This window comes from Phytophthora ramorum, assembly GCF_020800215.1.
Source record: "Phytophthora ramorum isolate Pr-102 chromosome Unknown Phyram_PR-102_s0012, whole genome shotgun sequence".
In the NCBI taxonomy this organism is placed as follows: Eukaryota; Oomycota; class Peronosporomycetes; order Peronosporales; family Peronosporaceae; genus Phytophthora; species Phytophthora ramorum.
This window is the reverse complement of record NW_027150658.1, coordinates 761297-781782: the sequence shown is the minus strand read 5'-3', so window position 1 is coordinate 781782 and position 20486 is coordinate 761297. Positions and strand designations below refer to the sequence as shown.

At 53.6% G+C, this 20486-nt stretch overlaps 7 protein-coding genes across 7 annotated transcripts; 2 read left to right on the top strand and 5 right to left on the bottom strand.

The window, feature by feature from the left end:
- Nucleotides 1-1671: 1671 nt before the first annotated feature.
- KRP23_11503 (Tyrosine-protein kinase STK) lies at nucleotides 1672-4404 on the top strand (the record flags this gene model as incomplete). Its single annotated transcript, XM_067882054.1, has 1 exon — nucleotides 1672-4404. One exon carries the CDS (start codon nucleotides 1672-1674, stop codon nucleotides 4402-4404), a length of 2733 nt encoding a protein of 910 aa, XP_067740340.1.
- A 294-nt stretch (nucleotides 4405-4698) lies between these two features.
- On the bottom strand, nucleotides 4699-7084 carry KRP23_11502 (Polyadenylation and cleavage factor-like protein 4; the record flags this gene model as incomplete). Its single annotated transcript, XM_067882053.1, has 4 exons — nucleotides 4699-4752; nucleotides 4822-6399; nucleotides 6497-6622; nucleotides 6854-7084. 4 exons carry the CDS (start codon nucleotides 7082-7084, stop codon nucleotides 4699-4701), a joined length of 1989 nt encoding a protein of 662 aa, XP_067740339.1.
- A 204-nt stretch (nucleotides 7085-7288) lies between these two features.
- On the top strand, nucleotides 7289-7825 carry KRP23_11501 (Cyclic pyranopterin monophosphate synthase; the record flags this gene model as incomplete). Its single annotated transcript, XM_067882052.1, has 1 exon — nucleotides 7289-7825. The coding sequence occupies one exon, from the start codon at nucleotides 7289-7291 to the stop codon at nucleotides 7823-7825; it is 537 nt and encodes a 178-aa protein (XP_067740338.1).
- A 53-nt stretch (nucleotides 7826-7878) lies between these two features.
- Nucleotides 7879-15056, bottom strand: KRP23_11500 (uncharacterized protein; the record flags this gene model as incomplete). The annotated part of the gene is made up of 4 exons (XM_067882051.1): nucleotides 7879-7973; nucleotides 8042-11957; nucleotides 12013-13241; nucleotides 13301-15056. 4 exons carry the CDS (start codon nucleotides 15054-15056, stop codon nucleotides 7879-7881), a joined length of 6996 nt encoding a protein of 2331 aa, XP_067740337.1.
- An 838-nt stretch (nucleotides 15057-15894) lies between these two features.
- Nucleotides 15895-17142, bottom strand: KRP23_11499 (uncharacterized protein; the record flags this gene model as incomplete). Its single annotated transcript, XM_067882050.1, has 1 exon — nucleotides 15895-17142. One exon carries the CDS (start codon nucleotides 17140-17142, stop codon nucleotides 15895-15897), a length of 1248 nt encoding a protein of 415 aa, XP_067740336.1.
- A 543-nt stretch (nucleotides 17143-17685) lies between these two features.
- On the bottom strand, nucleotides 17686-18324 carry KRP23_11498 (uncharacterized protein; the record flags this gene model as incomplete). The annotated part of the gene is made up of 3 exons (XM_067882049.1): nucleotides 17686-17691; nucleotides 17778-18066; nucleotides 18137-18324. The coding sequence occupies 3 exons, from the start codon at nucleotides 18322-18324 to the stop codon at nucleotides 17686-17688; spliced, it is 483 nt and encodes a 160-aa protein (XP_067740335.1).
- Nucleotides 18325-19066: 742 nt separating this feature from the next.
- KRP23_11497 (uncharacterized protein) lies at nucleotides 19067-19432 on the bottom strand (the record flags this gene model as incomplete). The annotated part of the gene is made up of 1 exon (XM_067882048.1): nucleotides 19067-19432. The coding sequence occupies one exon, from the start codon at nucleotides 19430-19432 to the stop codon at nucleotides 19067-19069; it is 366 nt and encodes a 121-aa protein (XP_067740334.1).
- Nucleotides 19433-20486: the final 1054 nt, after the last annotated feature.

Genomic DNA, 20486 nt, shown 5'->3' with positions numbered 1-20486 from the left:
GACGTCGCAACTCTAGTTCAGACACAAGCACAGCTCAGCCGACTTCAAGACACATGCACGAAAAAAATGGTACCTCAGCCTTCTGTACGTTCACTCTGTGCTTGCTTTCCTTCACATTCACCACAGAGTTATCAGACTTGTTGGCCACTACCATCGCGCTCACTACTGTACGCTTACCAACAACTTTTGCAGTGTCAACTTCGCCGTAGCTATCCATTGCTGCAGGAAGCTCTCAACGCATGCACCCGATTCGTTTAGGAGATATATACCTCGTTCCTCCCTGAGATGCTGAGGAGCCTCCTTCGGGTGCTTGTTGTTGATGTCATTGGTACCTATTTTCCAGATGCAGCGCGATTTGTCCTTTGCTTGGTTCGGCTCATTGCAGATCTGTAGTGGCTTCTCAAGCTTCGCCAGTCGAGGTGGGGGACGCTGCTTATATCCCCGCTTGGGTGCTTTTGAGGCTGGTGCCGAAGAGGGCAAGGAGGAATCGTGGGGGCGGCTGATGAAAAACAATCAAGTGAGTTAACGGCACATGAACTCGAGTATGCAAACTAACCTAGTCGTATGCAGTGCTGGCAGCATTAATCGCGTGAGGCTAAGTGAGCGAGGCGGGGGATTAAGCGAAGAGCAACGAGCATGCTCCATTTCGAGACAGTGAATGTCGATGAAGTGAAACCAACAATTAATAGGTTGTCAATGGTGCCAAGTCGGTTCAATGCGTTGGGATTCGGAGCTTCACAAAGCGAGGCATCATACAAATATACTGCTGTCCCCTTTTTCCTTGGCTGACAGCAATTTCGAGCCAAGTTACTAGATTGCAGCAGCACCCAGGACTGCAGAACAGGGGGGTTGTGTGATAAAGAGGAATACTAGTATCTCGGCCGCCGGATGAGATCGTACGCGGCCAAGCCTGCAAGCAGATTCATGCTCATGTTGAAGGCACTGTGTCGAGCCGGTGACCGTCAGAAGCAGCAATCGACCGGCGCGCAAGATGCTGCAAAGAGCTGCAGCAGCATACGACACGCACTAGTATGCTTTATAAGAAGCTTATTATATATTAGAATGCATTTACGACACAAAATCTCCAAATATATAATCAATCTATAAAGGTTATACAAAATGAAAGTATGCATACAGGGAACCATATTTGCAGTGCTGGCATGCCGCCATCGTGGAGCGCTCGCTACTCATGAACATCCTCGACATTAGTGCGTGAGATGTCTTGCTTTGATCGGAAGCTGTAGAATTCGAGCTGGCCGAGCTCACGCAGTCTGCACTGTCAAGTGATGACCAGCATCCACTCAGTCAACTACCTCGGATTTTACACAACGTATTATTATAGTTAGGAATTCCCTACACTACATGTAGGAACGCGCCTTCATGGACAGCAAGTCACAGCTATCATTTATGCAAACAAAGGTCGAAGAAAGCCAATAAAGAGCGTGTTGCCTGTCTTCGAGCTCGACATAGCAATCGATGGCATTCATGCAGCCACAGCTGTAAGTATTATAACTGGACCCAACTACAATCCCAACCGCAAAGAAATGCATGACTCAAATGCAAGTCTGTTGAAGCCTATCCATCGACCGCCGGCACGGCAGGCGACACCAGGCACTTGACGTTGCATTGCACTTCACTTTGATTTCTAGCACGTAGCAACAAACGCTCGAAATGCCACACACACAATCCACCGCACGACGCTGGGACCCGTGGACGTCCAGTCAAAAGCACCGTCGACTGCGACGGCGTCGGCCGGAGACGTTGGGACTGCTGACCCCCGACCGCATCGGTGACCACCTCGTGGCTCGGTGCATGGCGCTCGACGACTTCCGGGTGCGAAATTTGACGAATGGGTGGCTCCCGGAAGCGCTGGCCGGACCCCGGACGAATTTCGGGTCGCGCCACGTGCTGCAGGGCGTTGTGAACGCAGTGAACGACCAAGTGCAAACTGTCATCGCGTACGAAGATGAGTCGAATGTGCTGGTTCAAATAGCGCAGACCGGATACATTGTGCAGCAGATTTTGCGGTTGGGTCGACTATTGGACGTCGCATTTGCAGCGTACGGCATCCCGGAACCGCGCGGGATGGCCAAGTGGCAAACCGTTTTCCAGCAAGAGCGTCGAGACCGAATGATGCGGATCCAGGCTATGATGGCGAACAGAACAATGTTGATCGAGGTTTTGGGTGATGAACAGCAGCAGCTCGAGGTGCTTACCTTGCTGGTGTACGACTTCCAGAAGCACGGAGACGACACCTACACGGACTTCGAGTACAACATGATCTGCGAAGTGTACGAGACCTGCACGAGGCTTTCTGGTCTTGCAGTTGTGACCATTCCGGAATGGTTCGTCCCGGCGCACGAAACCAGGCAAAGCACTCAAGTCGACGTGGAGCACCTGTTGAGACAGAGCGAGGAACTTTGTGTCCGACAGGCCTCAGCTTGGTGGGATCTGCACCACCCTCACGTTATGACGCTGTTTGGAGCCTGCCACGTCGGGAACTCTATTGTCCTGGTGCGTGAGAGCGCACAGTGTGTGAAGAAGTCAGGAGCGACATTGCCGAGTCGAGACGTGCTCGTCGGAACTGCTCATGTGCTCCAGTTCCTGCATGAACGACACGTCGTACCAGCAGATCTGCGCCTCGAACGTTTATTCTCCACGGGAAAGGAACACAAGGTAATGCTTCACGGTGGAGAACTGCTATCGTCGCCGACGATATCGGCTATCGCGGCAATAAAGCAGGAACAATTGACCACAGTTCCTTCCTTGCCGTCATGCCCAGCTTTCCTGAAGCGCGACGAATGGGGACTCATCGAACAAGCGTGTGCCGACGACCCAAGTGCTCGTGGCGACGTGTCCTGTATCATGAAACAGCTCCAGGAGACTCATTCCAAGCCTACTCGCTGGCATCTCTGGGATCGCAAACCGCTGCAATCACCCCACAACCTGTCAGGGATCGTGACGTACACCCAGCACTATGTTGATCCAAAGTTTAAGGTCTCAGCGGAGTCCGTGCTCCACGAAATCACGAGGAAACTGAACGAAGATGAGAGCGAAGCAACCGCAATGGACAGCTACGTCTCCGAGCGTCTTCTGAGTGTGCACCAGCAACTGCTTGGCTCCATTTGTGCGATAGAGACGATTCGTTCGTTCATGGAGATTCTCCTGCGGTTCAAGTGGTCTCTAATTCACCGCGCGGAGAGCAGCATCTCTTCCTTTTGCGTCGCGTCATCGCGCAGTGTCGAGCATAGCAGTGTATCGTTCCATGGCGAGATCGATGCTTTGGTAGCACGCTGTGGCTTTACCAAGACAGCAGGGACTTCCATTCACGACTGGAACCAACATTGCAGCTTTCTCCGACTAAATCAGCAGGAATCCTTCCAGCTGGAACTTGACAACCTCGTCGACGGCCTGGGCAACGAGGAAGAGCGAATCGAGGTCGCCACGCTTCTTGTCTTCGAGTCAACAAAGCACCGCAGTAGTTATGACTGCAATCAACTGCTGGCGATCGAGCACACTGCAGCGAGTATTGCGGGTCTCTCTTGTCAACAGCGCATTGTTGTGCCGAAGTGGTTCATCCCGCGCTACGAAGTCGAGATCGATAGCCGAATCAGCGCTGGGTCCTTTGGAGCCGTTCACCATGGCAAATGGCTTAATGCTACCGTCGCCATCAAGTGCTTGTTCCGAAGCGACCCCAAGCTCTTCTTGCGCGAAGCCAATATTTGGTTCACATTGAACCACCCGAACGTCGTCAAGCTGTACGGCGCGTGTCATGTGGGACAGTCGATCACTACACGCAGCCTCGACGAACCGGCGAACCAAACAGATCGAAGACCGTTCTTCGTATGCGAATATGCAAGCGAAGGCACCCTCAACGAGTACCTCAGCAAGTGGGATATCCAGCACAAGTCTCGCTCTGACGCCTGGAGGTGTTTGAGTGAAGCTGCTCGAGGCCTTCAACACTTGCACGAGCGCGGAATCATCCACGGTGATCTCAAGGGGAATAACATTCTCGTGGGCTCCGATTTCCTGGTGAAGTTGACCGACTTCGGACTGAGCACCTTCGCCAAAAAGTTGAGCTGGACAGAGAGCGCTGGAGCCATTGGCGCCATCAGGTGGAAGGCACCCGAGCGTCTAGGGAGCTACGACCGTGGCCCGTCCTTCGCGTCGGATATTTATTCCTTCGGCATGTGCATCATCGAAGCGGTGACGGGCACATTCCCGTGGCGCGAAACGATGGACGAAGATGTGATAGTTTCCGAGGTGACACGAGGCAAATTGCCGCCTCGACCGGAAACCTTCAACGACGAGCAGTGGGATCTTGTGTCGCGTATGTGCTGCTTGGAGCCTGGTGACCGAATCACCGTATCCGCAGTCGTGGCGCTCCTCGGTTCACTCTGCTAAGCAACTCAACACAACGGTATCATACGAAACAACACACAAAAGTAAATGCAAAAGCGTCGTATTTATTGCAGATAATTGTTTGGCGCGCGCTGCGCTTCAGGCTGTGGGAGTAATGCACACGAACGCCACACTAGCTGAAGAGATAAGGCAAAGAGAAAAGAGAGACGAGATCTGAAGCAGTTGATCGCTGCCGAAGCACCACACCAACAAAATACCAGTACCGCACTCATTTATCGTTACATCCGCGTGACATTGCTTCTCATTCTTTCATGTGACCGGTCACGCCTCCAAAATTCAGTCAGTCTTCACGCGCTTCACATCGTCATCACCGTCACTATCACTGTCGTCCTGGAAAATACACAACAACGCAGACGTCAGACATGATGATACTCGACGCATACACACACAGGATCGTACCTCTTCGAGCGACCGCTTCACCCCGCTACTGCCACCGTTTATACTATCATCCGAGTTCGGCCCCTTCATCGCGACGTCTCTTTCTGCAGGAATCAGCTGCGCGGGTGTGACTTGCTTCGAATTTGCCATCACTGTCTCGTAGCAGTACTTGTGGAAAATGGTATCCTGCGGCTCATTGCCATTGGGGCCGGTGTTGTGGATCGTGCCGGCAACCGCGTTAGTGTACATCCAGTCCTCCTCTTCTTCATCCCAGCTTTTTGAGAAGTTCTCGCCACAAATTCGACAGCGGGTGATAGTCTCATCCACCGGCACGCGTGAATTTTCCCAGGAAGCTTGCTCGCCCGCGTTCTTCTCGTTTTCCTTTTGTGTACGGTCGAAGAAACTGCTGCTAGTACTCTCGCGGGGCGCGGTGTCACCCGAAAAATCTGCTACCCATTGGTCTTCGTCCGGATACCATGACCGTGACACGCCACCCTTGCCACGCTCTTTCCGCGCGCGGTTGTACTGGAAGAGGAAGTCCAAGTGGGCATCCAGCTGCGCTTGCTCCCGGAAACGCAGTCCACTCTCACGACACACAAGCGGCAATGCTGCATACAGCTTTTGCACGTTGGACTCCACGCGATCCTTGTGGGCCACGACCTTGTCGCTGAACCACATACGAGAAGCATTGTCATTGCGAGGCGGAGCCTGCTGTTGTTGCTGGTCACTCCGCTGCTGAGGCTGCTGCGGTTGTTGCGGCTGTGTTTGAGGAGTTGTCGTTCCGGACTGAGTGCCTCCATTCGCCATACCCTTCAGTTTCTGCAAAATTGACATCACAGCAGCCGCGTCCGGGGCACGAGGCGGATCGTTTGTGATTTCTTGGACGGGTTGCTGCGGTGGGGAAGGCGTTTGCTGCTTGCGCTTCAGCAACTGCATCAAATGAGCAACATTAGAAGACTTTGCCGCAGCACCATCGTTAGCAGCACTTTTACTAACTGCCGGGCTTGGTCGACGAGGATCCACACGAGAAGGCTGCACCGGTGAAGGAACTGGTTGCTGTGGCTGTGCACGCACTCGACCTGCCCCAGCACGCGGGTCGTGCGGGGGAGGAGAAGGACGACGTGGGTCTCTAGCCACTGGAACCTGCTGAGAAACAGGTTGCTGCCTAGCTCTCGGAGGAGGTGCGCTAGCGGCACCAGGCCCCCGCGCAGCGCCTGCCTGTTCAACCTTTGAGGCAGCGTGAAACTCGAGCAGCTGGTTGTAATAATCTGGGTTATTCGTACGCACTTCTTCAAGACTCATGTGTTCGGTCGGGTGGATACCCATGTCGTTCTGAAGCTTGGTGAGTAGCGAACGCAGCTCCATGTCCTGTTGCTGCTGCGCAAGCTTCGCGCTCGAGTTGGCACTTGGAGCACGAGATTGCTGCGTCGACTTTTCCTGGTTAAAGCTTGCGGGTGCTGACCGCGCTGACGGGTCTGCCTGCTGCATGGCGCGATTCGCAGCGGTCCGCATCTGGGCGATAGCGTCTTTGTTAAACAACCGCGTGGTCTCCCACGTATTCAACACGTGAGTGAAGCGCTTCAAATCCTTGCCGGACACCTACAGCACACAAAATGCATCACCACACAGCAACATTTCAACATCCAAATAACGTAAGTCTTTTATTCATCCGTCTCTGAGCTGCCCAAGTCATTACCTGGCGCACGCAGTTGCAGTAGAGCGGCACGATCTTGGCAGCGAAGAGCGACACGTACGGGCCCCGCACATTCTTGAGAATGGAGTCTGTGAGGTAGAAAATCGGCAGCTTACAGTTGGGCGCGACCTGCCACCACCAACATAACAACAAGCAGCACACAATGAGCGTCTCTACTTCGCCTCCAATAACTGGCCACCTCCATCTCTCTCCTATCGTCTACAGTTACAGACTCAATAGTCTTCAAGGGACAAGAACCTCCCTAGAGGCAACAGAGAGCTCGCTAGACAAGTAGAATATAAAGACTGAGAGGAAGGAGGGAACAGACTCTGATGGTCTTTTACAAGGGCGGGCCATTACCCGGTGGATCTTGGTCTCCAGGAAGCTAACAATCTCGGGCGCGAACTGCGCGCGCTCCGCCAGCATCGTCAGCGCGTTGATCGTGTCCTTGGCCGGGTAGTCCATCATGCTGTTGATCTGCGCGTCAAACTGCGCCAGCAGCGCCTTGATCTGCGCCTGCTTGTCGGCGGGTGCGGGGCCGGCGCTGGAGGGGGCGGCGGAGCTGGTCGACGCGAGCTGAGCCATCGCCATCGGTCGGGGGTCTGGACTGGACTGGGGCCGTGCACTGGATGGCTGGCTTCTTGGTCTGGCCCTGGATAACACCAGGTGGGGATGGAATTACAATTCTGGGCCAAGGTAAACATAGCCGATAATTTAACATTTACAAATAACGACGATAAAAATAGAATTAATTACATTCACCATAGCCCTGATAATGAATACCCTAAAAAAGAGATGCGAGGAGCTCTCGCACTGCGCCGCTTGTCGACGAGAGCGGCCGATGGCGCGTGGAAATTGACGCACGTGGGGAGCGACGGCTCTCCGCGTATGGTGGACGTGGGCAACAAACAGGTCACGCGGCGCTCGGCCACCGCTCGCTCTACGATCCGCTTGCCGCCCGCGGTGCTGCTTGAGCTGCAGCGCGTTGGCGGCGAGCAGCTCGTGGGGCCCAAAGGTCCCATCTCCACCACTGCAATCATTGCGGGGGTGATGGGCGCCAAGAGCACAAGCTCGCTGCTGCCGTTCTGCCACCCGTTGCCGCTGGAGAACTGCCAGGTGCAGCTGCACGTCGTGGCGCCCGACGCCATCCACGTCGAGTGCAAAGTGCAGGTGACGCACAAAACGGGCGTCGAGATGGAGGCGCTCACGGGCGCTTCTGTTGCTGCCTTGTGCGTGTACGACATGTGCAAAGCGCTGAGCCACGAAATCGTGATTGAGGACACGCGGCTCGTGGACAAAAGCGGCGGCAAGAGGGACTTCTCCAGCAAGTAGAGAGAGGATCCAGTTAAATAAAACACAACATGTAAATGGAGAGACTGGAGACTTTAGCCGTCAGACTCGGCGTAGTCAGAGTCGTAGCCTACTTCTTCGTCCATTTCGACGTCGGAGCTGGATGCGGCAGGCTGGGGAACGGCTTTGGCTGCGGGTCGAGGAGAGGCCTCTTCGATCTCGTCCTCTGCGTACTCTTCTTCGTTGTCGTCTTCGTACTCGTCAGCGGAAGCTTCAGCCGGTAGAATTGGGGAATCCTTTGTGGGGAAGCACTCTTGGAGGCTGGAGCAGGAGCTGGCGTCTCGTCTTCTTCGTACTCGTTGTTGTACTCGTCCTGATCATCTGCGTACGCTTCCTCTTCAGCTTGTTCGGGTTCGTCTGCCACTTCTTCAATTTCCTCCTCGCGCGCAGAAGTCGGGGGCACAGAACTCGGTTGTACAACCGGCTTGGGGATCGGAGCCTCGACCGGTTTCTCATCCTCGCCGTAGTCTTCATTTTCATAATCCTCATATTCATCGTCGGTTGCTGGCGCCTCCGTAGCAGCAGTAAGGACTGGCGCCTCGATTGTGGGCTCAGCTGCTGGAACGGGGCTCCCATTGTCCTGGTCATCAAAATCGTTGTATCCGTCGTCGTCATCGTACTGGTCCTCGGTCTTTGGCCCCTCGCTCGCTGCGGCAGGCGTTGCAGCATTTTCGACAGCCACCTCATCAAGCTGAGGTGGGTCGACCTTGATTGCCAACTCCTGCACCACAGACTCTTCACGCGGGGTGTCCGTAGAAGTATTGGCGACGTCTTGGTTTGAAGGATCCACAACGTCAGCCTTGTCCGGTTCCGCGTGTGCACTATCATTCGTTGCAACGACCGATTCATCTGCAGGCGGATCAACATCACCGTAGTCATCTTGAACAGAAGCTTGTTCCCCCACAGGCGGTTTTGTTTCCTCAGGGGTTGATGCAATCGGTTCTGTCGACTCCGACGTAGCTGTCTCAAGCCGCACAGGTTTATCTTCGATGTCAGTAGTCTGATCCTTCGCCACCTCATCAATAACATCGGTGCCATCTCCTGCATCAACATTGGACGCTTCCGAAAGTTCTTCTGCTGCTGGTACATTTTCGGAAACAACAGGGGCAGGCCCTGATGATGCACTCTCAATTGTATCAGAAGGATTGTCAGCAATAACAGGACTTCCAGAGCTATCGGTGGCATCCACAATAACTTCGACGGCTGGCTCAGAAGGCAAGCCTTCATCTTCAACAGCAACGGGATCAGCCCACGATCGTGCTTCTACAGGCTCGGCTCGGGGTTCTTCTTGGCTACCCTCCGATACGACGGGCTCTTCAGGAACGGGGCCAGTGCTAGGACTCTCTAGGGCCTCTGGTTCTCCGATTTCCGACACCACAGTTTCCGGTGTTGGAACCTCGATCGCTTCACCTTCAGAATATTTTGTTTCAAGCCCCACACTTGTCGCCTCACCAGTTTCCAACTCTACGGCCTCTTTAACGTCGAGATCCACAGTACCAGAAACCACAATGACAGCTTCAGTTTCCGCAGATTTCTGCTCAACGGCTTTCGACTCAGCCAGTTCAGATTGCACCACTCCAGGCTCTACAACGTCAGACTCAGCAGATTTCAGTTCCACAACACTGGGCTCTACTGCTTCGGGCTCCACAGGTTTAGATTCCGTAGCTTCGATCTCAACGGATTCCAGTGCTGTAGCCTTGGGCTCCACAACTTCGGGCTCCACTGTCTCGGTCTTCATACCCTCATAACCCACAATATCAGACTCTGCAACTTCTGGTTCCGCTACAGTTATTGCTGATCCCGCTCGAACCGAGTCACCGCCGTCGCTCTCCTCAGCTTTCGCTTCATTTTCTTTCTGCATACCGTTATCAGCGGTGGTAGGCTCGACTTTTTCACTCCCACTCCGATCTTCGTTCAGCTGTTCATTTTCGGATGTAGCACTGTCGTTTGAAGCCCCCGCAACCGCATTGTTTTCAGGGACATTGTCATTAGCACTAACGTCAGTACCCGCCTCAGTAGGAGGGGTAGCATCAACCGTGATATCACAGTCATTTTCATCGTCATACTGCTCCTCTTTCGATGGAGGAATATGAGCCGTGTCAGAGCCACTTGAAGCTTGTGCCGAGCCATCAATGCTAGCGTCTGGAAGGTCAGGCTCGTTCTCTGCAACTTCAGGACTATCAGCTTCAGCAACAGTGTTGCCATTGCTGAAAATTTCCTCTTCACCAGGAGAAGCAGCCTCACCCACTACTGCGTCTTGTGTCTCTGGTGATTCAGTCGGGAAGTCTTCATCGTACGCTGTATCATCCGGGCTTGATCCAGCATCCTGAACTTCTCCTTCTGTCATACTGCTAGCGTTTTGATCGGCATGGTCAGAAATATCCCCGATTTCTATGGCAGCATCACCTTTATCCACTACCACATCAGCATGGCCGCTGGTGTCTACCACAGTTTCAGGGAGCTCTGGCCTGTCCTCCTTTTCTTGCATTCCAGTAGCTGGGCTCGCAGTTGCCTCAGTATCATCACTGACTTCGGCAGCCTTGCCCTCAGCCTGGTCAATCTCGGCAGATGGGAGATCGCCTGCGCTCGAATTGCCGGCGGGTGAGATTTCCTCGCCTACACTTTGAGCGATTTCATTTTCAGACACTTCATTCTTCTCAGCAGCTGCATCGTTCTCAACGTCATCGAACTCAGCATCTCCGTACTGGGTTTCCTCGCCTGTGGGGTCTGTGGATGGTTCTACTGAAATCTCAGCTGGAGTTGGGTCCGAGAGTACTTTTGACGATTTGTCAGGGTCAGATTCGAATGGATGTTCACTAAAGGCATCATCGCGAGTGTAATCCAGCATTTCCGCAGCTTCGGTGTTCGGTGTTATGTCCACTGCGTTAACCTCAGTTTCATCCGAAGATGCCGTCACAGCACTCTCAGTACCATCAAGTTCGATTGAATCTGTCGGCTGTGGTGGCACTTCCACGGACGGGATTGAAGGATAGATCTTAGGACTGGGATTCTCATCAGGAACAGTTGAGCCTCCCTGATCATCAGGCTGCTTGTCTGGAGTAGATACCTGCAATTCGGCCTCAGACAATGCTTGTTCCGACCTAGGGTCAGTCCCTTCGTCGACTGAAGACCCTGCATTAGAGTCATCTGCTGTAGATGGCGACTTAGCTTGATCAGGTGCAGACAATGCTTCTGAAGTTGCAACAGGATCATCAGTACTGCCCACCTCCTCGAATGCAGACTTTTCTGCTTCAACACTTGTTTGCTCTGATGAAGCTTGAGTATTCAGTTCACCGTTCTGCGAGTCATTAGTACGTTCCTCTTCAAGCGGACTGGAATCCAGCGTCGCACTGGGCGTTGCTTGCTCTTCTTCACCACCGTTGTCAAACTCGTCGTCGCCATACGTTGCCGACTGCACACTGGCAAGAGCTTCCTCTTGTGCTGGAGCATCTGTCGGGATGGCGATTTCAGGTGCTTCACTCTCAGGGGCATCTCTTTCTGCTGAAGGATCGATGAAGCTTTGAGTAGTAACTGAGGATTCGACAGGATTTTCAGTGGCAGTGGCAGGAGCAGCAGGTGAATTGGCATTTTCAAGAACAACCTCATCAGCAGCATCCACACGTAAATCGTCAGCATTCTTTTCAGCCTCGTTCGCCACTGCTACTTGGACGCTCTCTTTAGATTCCTCCCTTTCCATTGTGATAGGAAGAGGCGTTGACTCCGTGTTAGATGTGGAATCGCTGTGCTCCAGTTGCTGCTGCTCGGGCGATTCTTGCGTAGCTTTTGCTACCATCAACTCTGTCGCCACTTCGCACGGCGCATCGTCTTGAATGGTGCCATTAAAGCCTCCAGTCCTCGTTACTACCGGAAACTGGATTCGGTACTTCCCCATCGACCATCGCCCCCTGTGCCTTCCCTTCTTCCACACCTCTGGGTGCGTCATCAACCGGTGCACCAGGATCCGATTGCAGATTCGTCTCAATATCGCCAGTACCTTCAACTGCACTTGGCTGGTGTTCACCATGTTCTTGGTCGTCAACTTCAGTGTTGTCAGCATTCTTTTCATGTGGTGATTCTTCCTGTGCGCCGTCATCGAAATCATCATCATCGTAAGCTGCAGATTGAACACTTAGCTCAGAGCTGTTTGCAACTAGCCCCTTTGACCCCACCTCTTCAACTCCGTCTGAAGTCATAGCCGCAGCAGGAGCTTCAGCGATCTCAGATGTGTCAGCTTGCAGTAGCTGTTGATCAACCACTTCTTCAACAGGAGGGACAACAGGACTCGCAACTGCTTCATTTGGTTCCACTTGGTGATGGCTTTCCTCATCGTCAAAGTTTTCCTCATCATACGCAGCCGACTGAATACTAGCGTCGGAGCTATCGGGCGCCAGCTTCTTGGAATCGTCATTACATTGTTCCGGCAAAGATGATGAATCGCTTGCCACCAAGGCCTCCTCTGGCTGTGTGGCCTCTTTGACATCGTCAGGACTGTCTTCCTGCGCCTTATTGGGACGTGAAAACCCATTTGTTGTGACAGAATGATTAGAATCGACTGCCTCATGGGGAGTGTCAGCGCTTTGGACTTCACCATCGAGATCAACCGGCTGAATACTGAGACCAGGGACTTCTACTGCCCCCTCCGTCTCAGTAGGCTCCATTGCCGGTGCTGCAACATCAATTTCAGCTTTAGATGCTGCCTCGTGCTCGTAAGCGTCATCTACCTTTTCTCCTCCAGGAACATCAGCTCCGTTGTCTAATGTGGGAGCACCATCAGCATCCTCATCAACTGCTGAATCTACTGGGCCAACATGTGCGCCATTTTCTGGTTCGGTGCTATCATTCACTTCAGTCACAGAGTTGCCGTCCACGCTAGTAGCAGTGCCTTCATCCGGTTCTCTTTCGGTGATGGTTTGGGGGGCATCCACATGTGAAGAACAGTCGTCATCTACCACTGCAGACTGTGGCTCTTGTGATTCTTCGGGCTCGTCAACAACATGATCAGTCTCGGGTGCTTCAACGCCAGCGTTGGCACTCTGTTCATCCACGTTGGTATCAGGCTCCAGACTTTCCTTCCCTTCAACTCCTTCAGTTGGAACTGAATCAGCCTCCTCAGCAGCACGTACAGGCGGACTATCACCTTGTACTACCAAATGCTCAGCTTCCGTCTCGAAGGCGTTTGCTGCTGGAGCTGACACTTCCTCTGTCGTACGACTAGATATTTCGCCAGAACCTTTGGTCCCTTGGTTATCGATAGCTTCTGAAGCAGGTGCACCTTCAGCCTCAGTCTCGTCCGTGGCCTCGTCGTCATCAAACTCGTTGTAACCATCGTCGTATAGCGCTTCACCTCTCTTGCTTTCGTGTAATGGAACATCGGTTGCGGGCTCGGAAGTTCCCGTGGCTGGTGTATGTGCATCATACGTATCACTCCAGCTTCCATTGTCATATCCTCATCGTCACCTCCGTTATCGTCGAACTCATTGTAGTCATCACCGTACATGGCATCAGCAATTGTGCTTGCCCCACTTGGTTGGCCGTCAGCAGACTTTGGCGTACCACTGGGCTCTTCTAAAAGAGACACACTAGGTTGCACTGTATCTACCGATGGATTGGATAACTCCATTGCCGCTTCCGCTGTTATGTCAATTTTCGGTGCAGGATCCTGCTCTATCGATGGTGCCACATCTTCAGAATGAGCGACGACCTCGCCCTCGACTGCTTCTTTTTCACCAGCGTCTTGGTCACGCACCTGGCTGGCATTTTCTCCATTGTGTGGAACAGCATCGCCATCTTCACTTCTTGGGCCTGCCTCTGCCTGCGACTCTGGAGGCGCATCTACATCTACCGATACCGTACCTGCCTCCACTTGAACAACCTCGCTAGTTGGCTCGACCCCCTCCGCGGATATCGTTTCCGACGGCGAGGTCAATTCTTCGGTTGACTGAGCTGATACCGCCACTTCAGAGGCCACTGCACGTGGTTCTTCTTCATGTGGCTCCTTAATCGCGATAGCACTTGTTGAAGCCACCTCACCAGGTTCAGATTCAGCAAACACCTTGTCCTTTTCCGCATCGTATTCGCCAACGATCTTTGGCGTGGCAGCTCTGCTGGACTTAGTGGCAACTCGAGGTTTGGAGTCTGTAGCCCCCTGTGGCGTCACTACAGAGCGAGAAGCAAAGGGCTTAGCTCGTGGAACTACGGGTTGTTGGGCACCAGCATCAACAGCTGCAGTTTGACGCTTTGATAGTCCGGAGGTTGGTTTGGCTTCCTGTGGTGAAGAAGACTCCTTCGATACGTTCTTAGGAGTGCTGCTGACTACTGGGCGAGTTTTCTTGGACAGCGGGCGCTTTTCATCTGGAGGCGGTTCTCGTGTTTTCCGCACAACCATAGAAGTTGCAGCCATTTTTTGCGGCCGCACCGCATCATCTACAGGAGCCGTATTACTGTTGGCTAGAGTCGATTTGGCCTTGTCGATCATTTTATGGAGCTTTTCCGCAAAGCTCAGTCTCTCTCGTTCTCGAATCTCCTCCTTCTCCCGAGGTGTCAACTTTGAGTTAGTGAGAATACCAGTTCCAGCTCGAGCTGCATTGTCTTGAAACAACTGGGTGGCGTAGTCGTTCAATGATTCTGACGAAGTATTGTTGGGCCTACCGATCAGGGACGAATGGGCTCCACCCGTGATTCGCTTTTGACGCGCCTTTGCAGCTCTCTTAGTAGCTGCACCCAAACGCTGAGGAGATGGATATGGAGATCGCGTCTCTCTGGAAACGCGCAACTGGTTATCATTTTCAACCCGCACTTGGAACATAGTTCCGGTCCCTGGGGTTTTCTTTTTCCTCTTCGCGCCTCGATTTTGCCTCATGTCAGGATCATAATCCAGGTTTTGAGGCTCGTCATCGCCATATTCCCATCGATTCTGTTTCCTCGGCATGAAATCTCGATGTGAATACGCTGGACCCTGGTCTAGATGTTCGGATCGACTCGAGTAGGGCTTGCTAGCAGAAGAGCCCTGAAACATTTCATGCTGCTGTGGCGTTGCCCAAGTTGACTCTGCAGATGCAAGGTGAGCCTTCAGTTGCGCGCGTTTCGTACCATACGGTCTTCCGTTTGCACTGTTGGATATTCCCTGGATGCCGTAGGCGTCAAAAAGTTCTGATTGACGGTCTTCCTTGGAAATTTGCTTGCGCTTGTTGGTCGACCCAAATCCACTGTCCATACCAAGACTTCCATCGAGAATAACCAAGCTGCTCGGTTGCTGAGGTGCAGTTGATGACGCGGGATAATTACGAGCGGGATAGCCAAAAGAATTCGTCTCACTGCCAAACCCAGGAGTTCCTTGTCCGAATGGAGAAGACACTTTTGAGAAACCTTGACCGTTTCGATAGGGTGTGCCGGTAGTATTAGCTGCTCCACGCGGATGTGCAGGGGACCCATAGCCTACCGTAGGGTTACTCTTGCGTTTCCCGATATTTGTCGACCGACCTCGAGGAGCACTTCTCTTTGGAGGTTGTCTGTCTCTGGGGGAGTTTTCAAACGACTCAGTCTCTCGTAAAATCTCCGTAGCTGTATCCTTGATTCTCTTCGTTGGCGATTGCCGAACACTACACAGTGCAATCTGCTTCGAGGCAGTGGTCGAGTACTTCTGAATGCTCGGCTCGGTTGGGTATCGTGCCATTACAGTTGAAAGCTCAGCCAACCCGTTCAGACTCAGGATTAGTGCAGCCGCGCGTCGGCCGCTTGCAGCCAAACTAGATATAACACATGGCACATCACACATGAGCCGATCCTACCATGACGACTGCTTCAGATTCGACCTAGCTAACTAGATCGTACCACATAAGTAAGCTGCCAACAGCACAGCACGCTTTCTTGTCATCTAATGAGAGACCTTGCCGCAACAAGAAGAGCAGGAGCGACACTGGAGACATATCACCCGTAAAGTCTTCCTCTTGCTCACCACAAAGTAGATTCAACGTTTGGAGATCGTCCAGCTCACAAAGCTCGAGTAGAACTATTGTGAGCAATACACACAAACATTCACAAAAGCGACTTAGTTAGAATCCCATCAGTCCCTCCCGAATCACCTTTATAATGAGCACTTTACCTTCGCACGCGTAATAGTGAACTTGTCGCGTGTGAACGCTGTAGGTTTTGTGATAGATAAGAGTTGATAGCACCAACTGCGCGACTTGGTACTCAATGAGATTGTTCAGGCCAGCATGAACCCTAGTAAATACTGCCAGAGCTCCACACGCTGACGCCTGAAGAATAGCATCCTCTGCAAACGCATTCATTGCTTGGATGACCAATTCCACGATCCCGTTGCGCAGCAGGTAGTGCGTGCTTTTCACACACAGAAAGCAAAGTCTTCGTAAAAGTACGAAACCGTAACACTGAATGACGGCATGAGCTTGATGAAACTTGAGCGAGTCGATGATCAAACGCTCACCACCGCGTTCACGTACCGCGTCGGCCGTGATCTGGGGATACGCACGCATCTGCTTAACCAACGTCGAGAGAACTGATTTTGTTGACGCTGCATCGCCGAGTCGCTTCTCCAGTAACTCAAGAGACTCTACAATGTACGCGCGCTCAACTGACACACCACCAGGCGTTGGTTCCTGATGATTTTCGTTTTGAAGAGCACGCTGAGGACCCTCATCGTCGTTGAACTCTTGTGCCCTCGGTTGCTCGACATTCTTCAATGGCTCAGTAGCCACGGGCTCGTCAAATTTGTTTTCTCCGTTCTCGCCTTCGTCGCTTCCCTGATACATATCGGTAGCGCCGCCTGTATCATCCGCTGAATTAGTAGGAGAATCCTGGACATCCTCCATTTCAGCATCCTCTTGCTGCTGCATTTCCTGGGTTGGCACATCATCTGTAGTCTCACTTGGTTCCTCATCTTTTCCCGCTGCTTCTGCACCCTCGTCTTCCTGAGGCTCCATTATATGCACTGGGGGGACGTCTTCTTCCACCTCTCCGTCATCGTACGCGATGGTGTACATCCCGTTTTCCTGAACATCAGAAACTTGGCCCGGGTAAAACTCTTCACCGCCGTCGTATCGACAAAGCACGCGCGTTCCAACACAAATGGTGCCAGGCACATGCTGGCGCAGAAATTCAGGCCGCACGTGCATCTCCACCTCTCCGTCGTCATATAAAACTTCAAACGTGGGGCTATCTGCGCTATCGTTGTCTTCACTTAGATGAACGCATCGTATTCGCCCTGGGTACCACATATCGTCGGTGTTTTCATCGTACAGGCCGTCCACCCGCTCACCAACGCGATAGATATCTGTCATTTCCTCTGTTGTTTCACTGGATGGGTTCAATCAAGGCCTCTCAAGCTGGAGGTCGCGCGTACTTCGGCACACTTACTCCGACCAGTAGACTATGTTTCCAAGGCGATTGCAGCCGTAAGCGACGTCTCCGTTAAAGCACCCAAGGGATAACCGACCAAGGGGTCCCGTTCGTTACTAGTTGCATCCAGCCAATATTGGCATCGGACCCTTGGCGTCCGTCTCTTCATCCACAACCGCCGCAAGCTCCACATTGAGTCCGCGCTTGACAGCAGCATCACCAAAAGGTCATCTTCGCATGCAACGCGATTGTACCGATGGCGCATTTGAAAACGGACTTCCACCTCCCAAGTGACGTACGCATCAAACTCCAGCAAAACAAACAAAATGAAAAGAGCTCACTCATCTGGTTCACCATGTCAGTCTCATGAACAGGCAATGCAAAAACCGAGTAGTAAAAAATAAAAAAAGCAAATAACATTCCATTCGCAAGCCCCCCACCACGTCGACCCCTCTTCCCGGCTGTAGCTTGGTCAAAATGCAGCCTCACACCTAGAGAGAGAGAGCGATGGAGGGTCAGCGTAGCAGAATTTTCCTTCCATAGCTCCTCAACTCATGGACATCATGGGCTGCTGTACCATCTGTGGCTGGCGCGCCTTGGCCGCGCGGATGTTGGCGATGAGCTGCAGAACCTGCTGTCTGTCGGCCTCCACCTGCGCTATGCGCCTCTCCACGGGCCACTCCTCGAACTTGTCCTGCACCTTGGCCTTGGCCTCCTGCAGCTCACGCCTGTCGTTCTCCAGCTTGCGCGCGATCTTGTCACGCAAGTAGTCGCACTGCGAGACAGCGCAGCGCTGACCCCGCGGCGTGCGGCACGTTTTAGCGTGGAAGCAGAGCAGGCCCCAGATCTTGGAGCACATCTCGCAGCTACAAAGAACAAGCAACAAGGGCGTTAACACACGGCCTAAAACGACGCGCAGTTGGCGCTAAAACGCACCTCTCGATGGGGGAAATCTTGCGGCGCGGGCCGTAGCAGCGCACGAAGTGGTCGATGCTGGCCTTGACCTTGTGGCAGCGGCCGTTGAGCGCCTCGCACTTGGCCTCAGGGCACGAGGCCGCATGCAACAGCGCCTCGTTGTACACGCGGAACTTCTCCTCGTGGCCGCCGTCCATCTGCACGTCCATGGTGATGTCGAGAGACTAGAGGGCGGAAGGTCTTCTCTGATGCCTTCGGGCCTCGACAGCGGACCTCAAAAAACAACAATAGACCCTGCCTATTGTTGTTTTTCGGCTACGGACGGGGCGAAATTTTAAAGTCGGAGTCCAGCTGGTGGGGGCAACGAGAGCGCGGAGGTTGGGCCGAATACATGCTCATGCCGGTGCTTTGCCTAAGGAGACCGGCTCGTGGCCCGAGCCACGACTGCGCAGAAAGATTTATCGAGCTTGTCGACCTCGATGCCAATGGCTGCATGTTTGCGATGCTTTTGACGTTGGTCACTGGACCGGGCAAGCAATGCGCCAAGCAGAAGCAGTAGAAGTTGCATACGCTTGAGTGAAATCCATCGCAGCGCGGTGCCTGTGGTGAACTTGCCCGCGGGAGACCGAAACTGAAGCAGCGTCGCAGGTCCAACAACAAAAGATCCGCGCCGCTCTATCCCTTGTGCTACTGCTTTGACTTGCCTCTCCCGATCTTATTCTGTAGTATAGCGGCAAGATGTTCGTGTGTTTGGGCAATTTGTGTTCATATTGAGGATAACTACTTAAATAGGTTTCGCAGCCTACGGCGCACTGCACTAGCTTGGCCTGCCTCGTTGCGTGGGCGGCGTCGCAGTGACAGCGCTGCGTAGGGTCTGCTTGACGGCTTTCCGCAGGACCGTCACGTCAAAAACTCGCGTGGGGACGAACAAATAGGGGGAAGGTCACTGCTTCATGCGGAGCAGGCGCGCAGGTACTGGGGCTCGTGCTGGGCGAGGTGGTAGCTCTCGACCACCTTTTGCTGCTGCGGGTCGAGGTCGCTGAAGCCCTCGAGGCACTGCAGCGGGATCTGGCGCACCGCCTTGTAGCACTCGACGTGGTGCCAGTTGATGCACACGAAGCCGTTGCGGTGCTGGTAAACGACACCCACGCGCAGGCGGCCGGCCTCGATGGTGGCGTCGCACGACTTGCAGCAGGCGTGCGCCTTGCGCGTGGCCTCGATGATGTACGTCTCGTCCTTGGTCCAGGGCGAGGCCATGGCGCTCGGGCTCGTGGGGCTGCCGATGGGGCTGGCGCTGCGGATCTCCACTTGGGTCATGCTGGAAGTGGTTGCGAGGATACGGAGTGCGGCAAGCCAAACGAAAAGCGAAGTGAGCTCTGCTTGCTTGACGGTAGCTCGGGCCGTCTTTGGTGAACGTGGCCAGCTGGTGCAAACGAGGCGAGTGGAGAGCAGCGGCCCGTGTAGAGCGAGGCTGCGGGCTTTGCACGAGAGAGGCCGCGCTGATCCGCTTGAATAACGGCCCGGAACATAGTGGAGCCCAAACAAGACGATCCATTGCGACACTCACCCAAACCAACCGCGCCGACGCCGTTGCCGTCATGTCGGCGAGCGACTAGCTATTGCTGGTGGGGTCCCTTGCTTGCTTTGCCACCCAGACAGCGCTATTCGCAGCAGCGCGAAACCGCGCTGCGTTTTGGAATATTTGGCACCGATCCCGGGCTTTGGACTCAAATTTGCTATCGACTAGAGGAGCGCCCCGCATGGCCGTGGCCTGAAAGCAGCTGCAAGTGCTAGGTGTGTTTGGGGCTGCTTGTTTCTGCTTCTCGTTCCGACGTCGCCCACAACAACCAAATCTCGAGAAAGCCGGCCAGCTTTACCATTGGTAAATCACCGAGTCGTGGGGGCCCAGGCGGAATCGCGCAACGCCTATTCGCGGCAGATTCTCCTCGAGGCGCAGCCAGATTCACTTGGCAAACTCTGAGATTGAGCATGTTGGCAACGTGTTGCGCTCGATTTCAATATCAGAGACCACCATTTAGCGGTTTCCATACAGAATTTATACTACCCTACATGTAGCGGCGCCCGTTTCAGAGTCGCAGATATCCATGCATGTCGCGGCCATTTCGTAGGACTCGATGTACGCTTTTCACAGAACAGAAGTCAGCCTGAATTCCTGCAAACGAGTCCAGCTAACCCACAAGCGCTGAGACTGCAGCATGTATTTGCTCGTCGACAGGATTTCCACACCCACCCACGCCCACGGCGCGAGGGCCACTGCAACAACAAACGAGGCGATTCGACAGTGAGGCGCGGTTGCACCTTGCAGGCGCGGTACTCCGCAGACAAGACGAAAAGCGTTTGGATTTTGCGG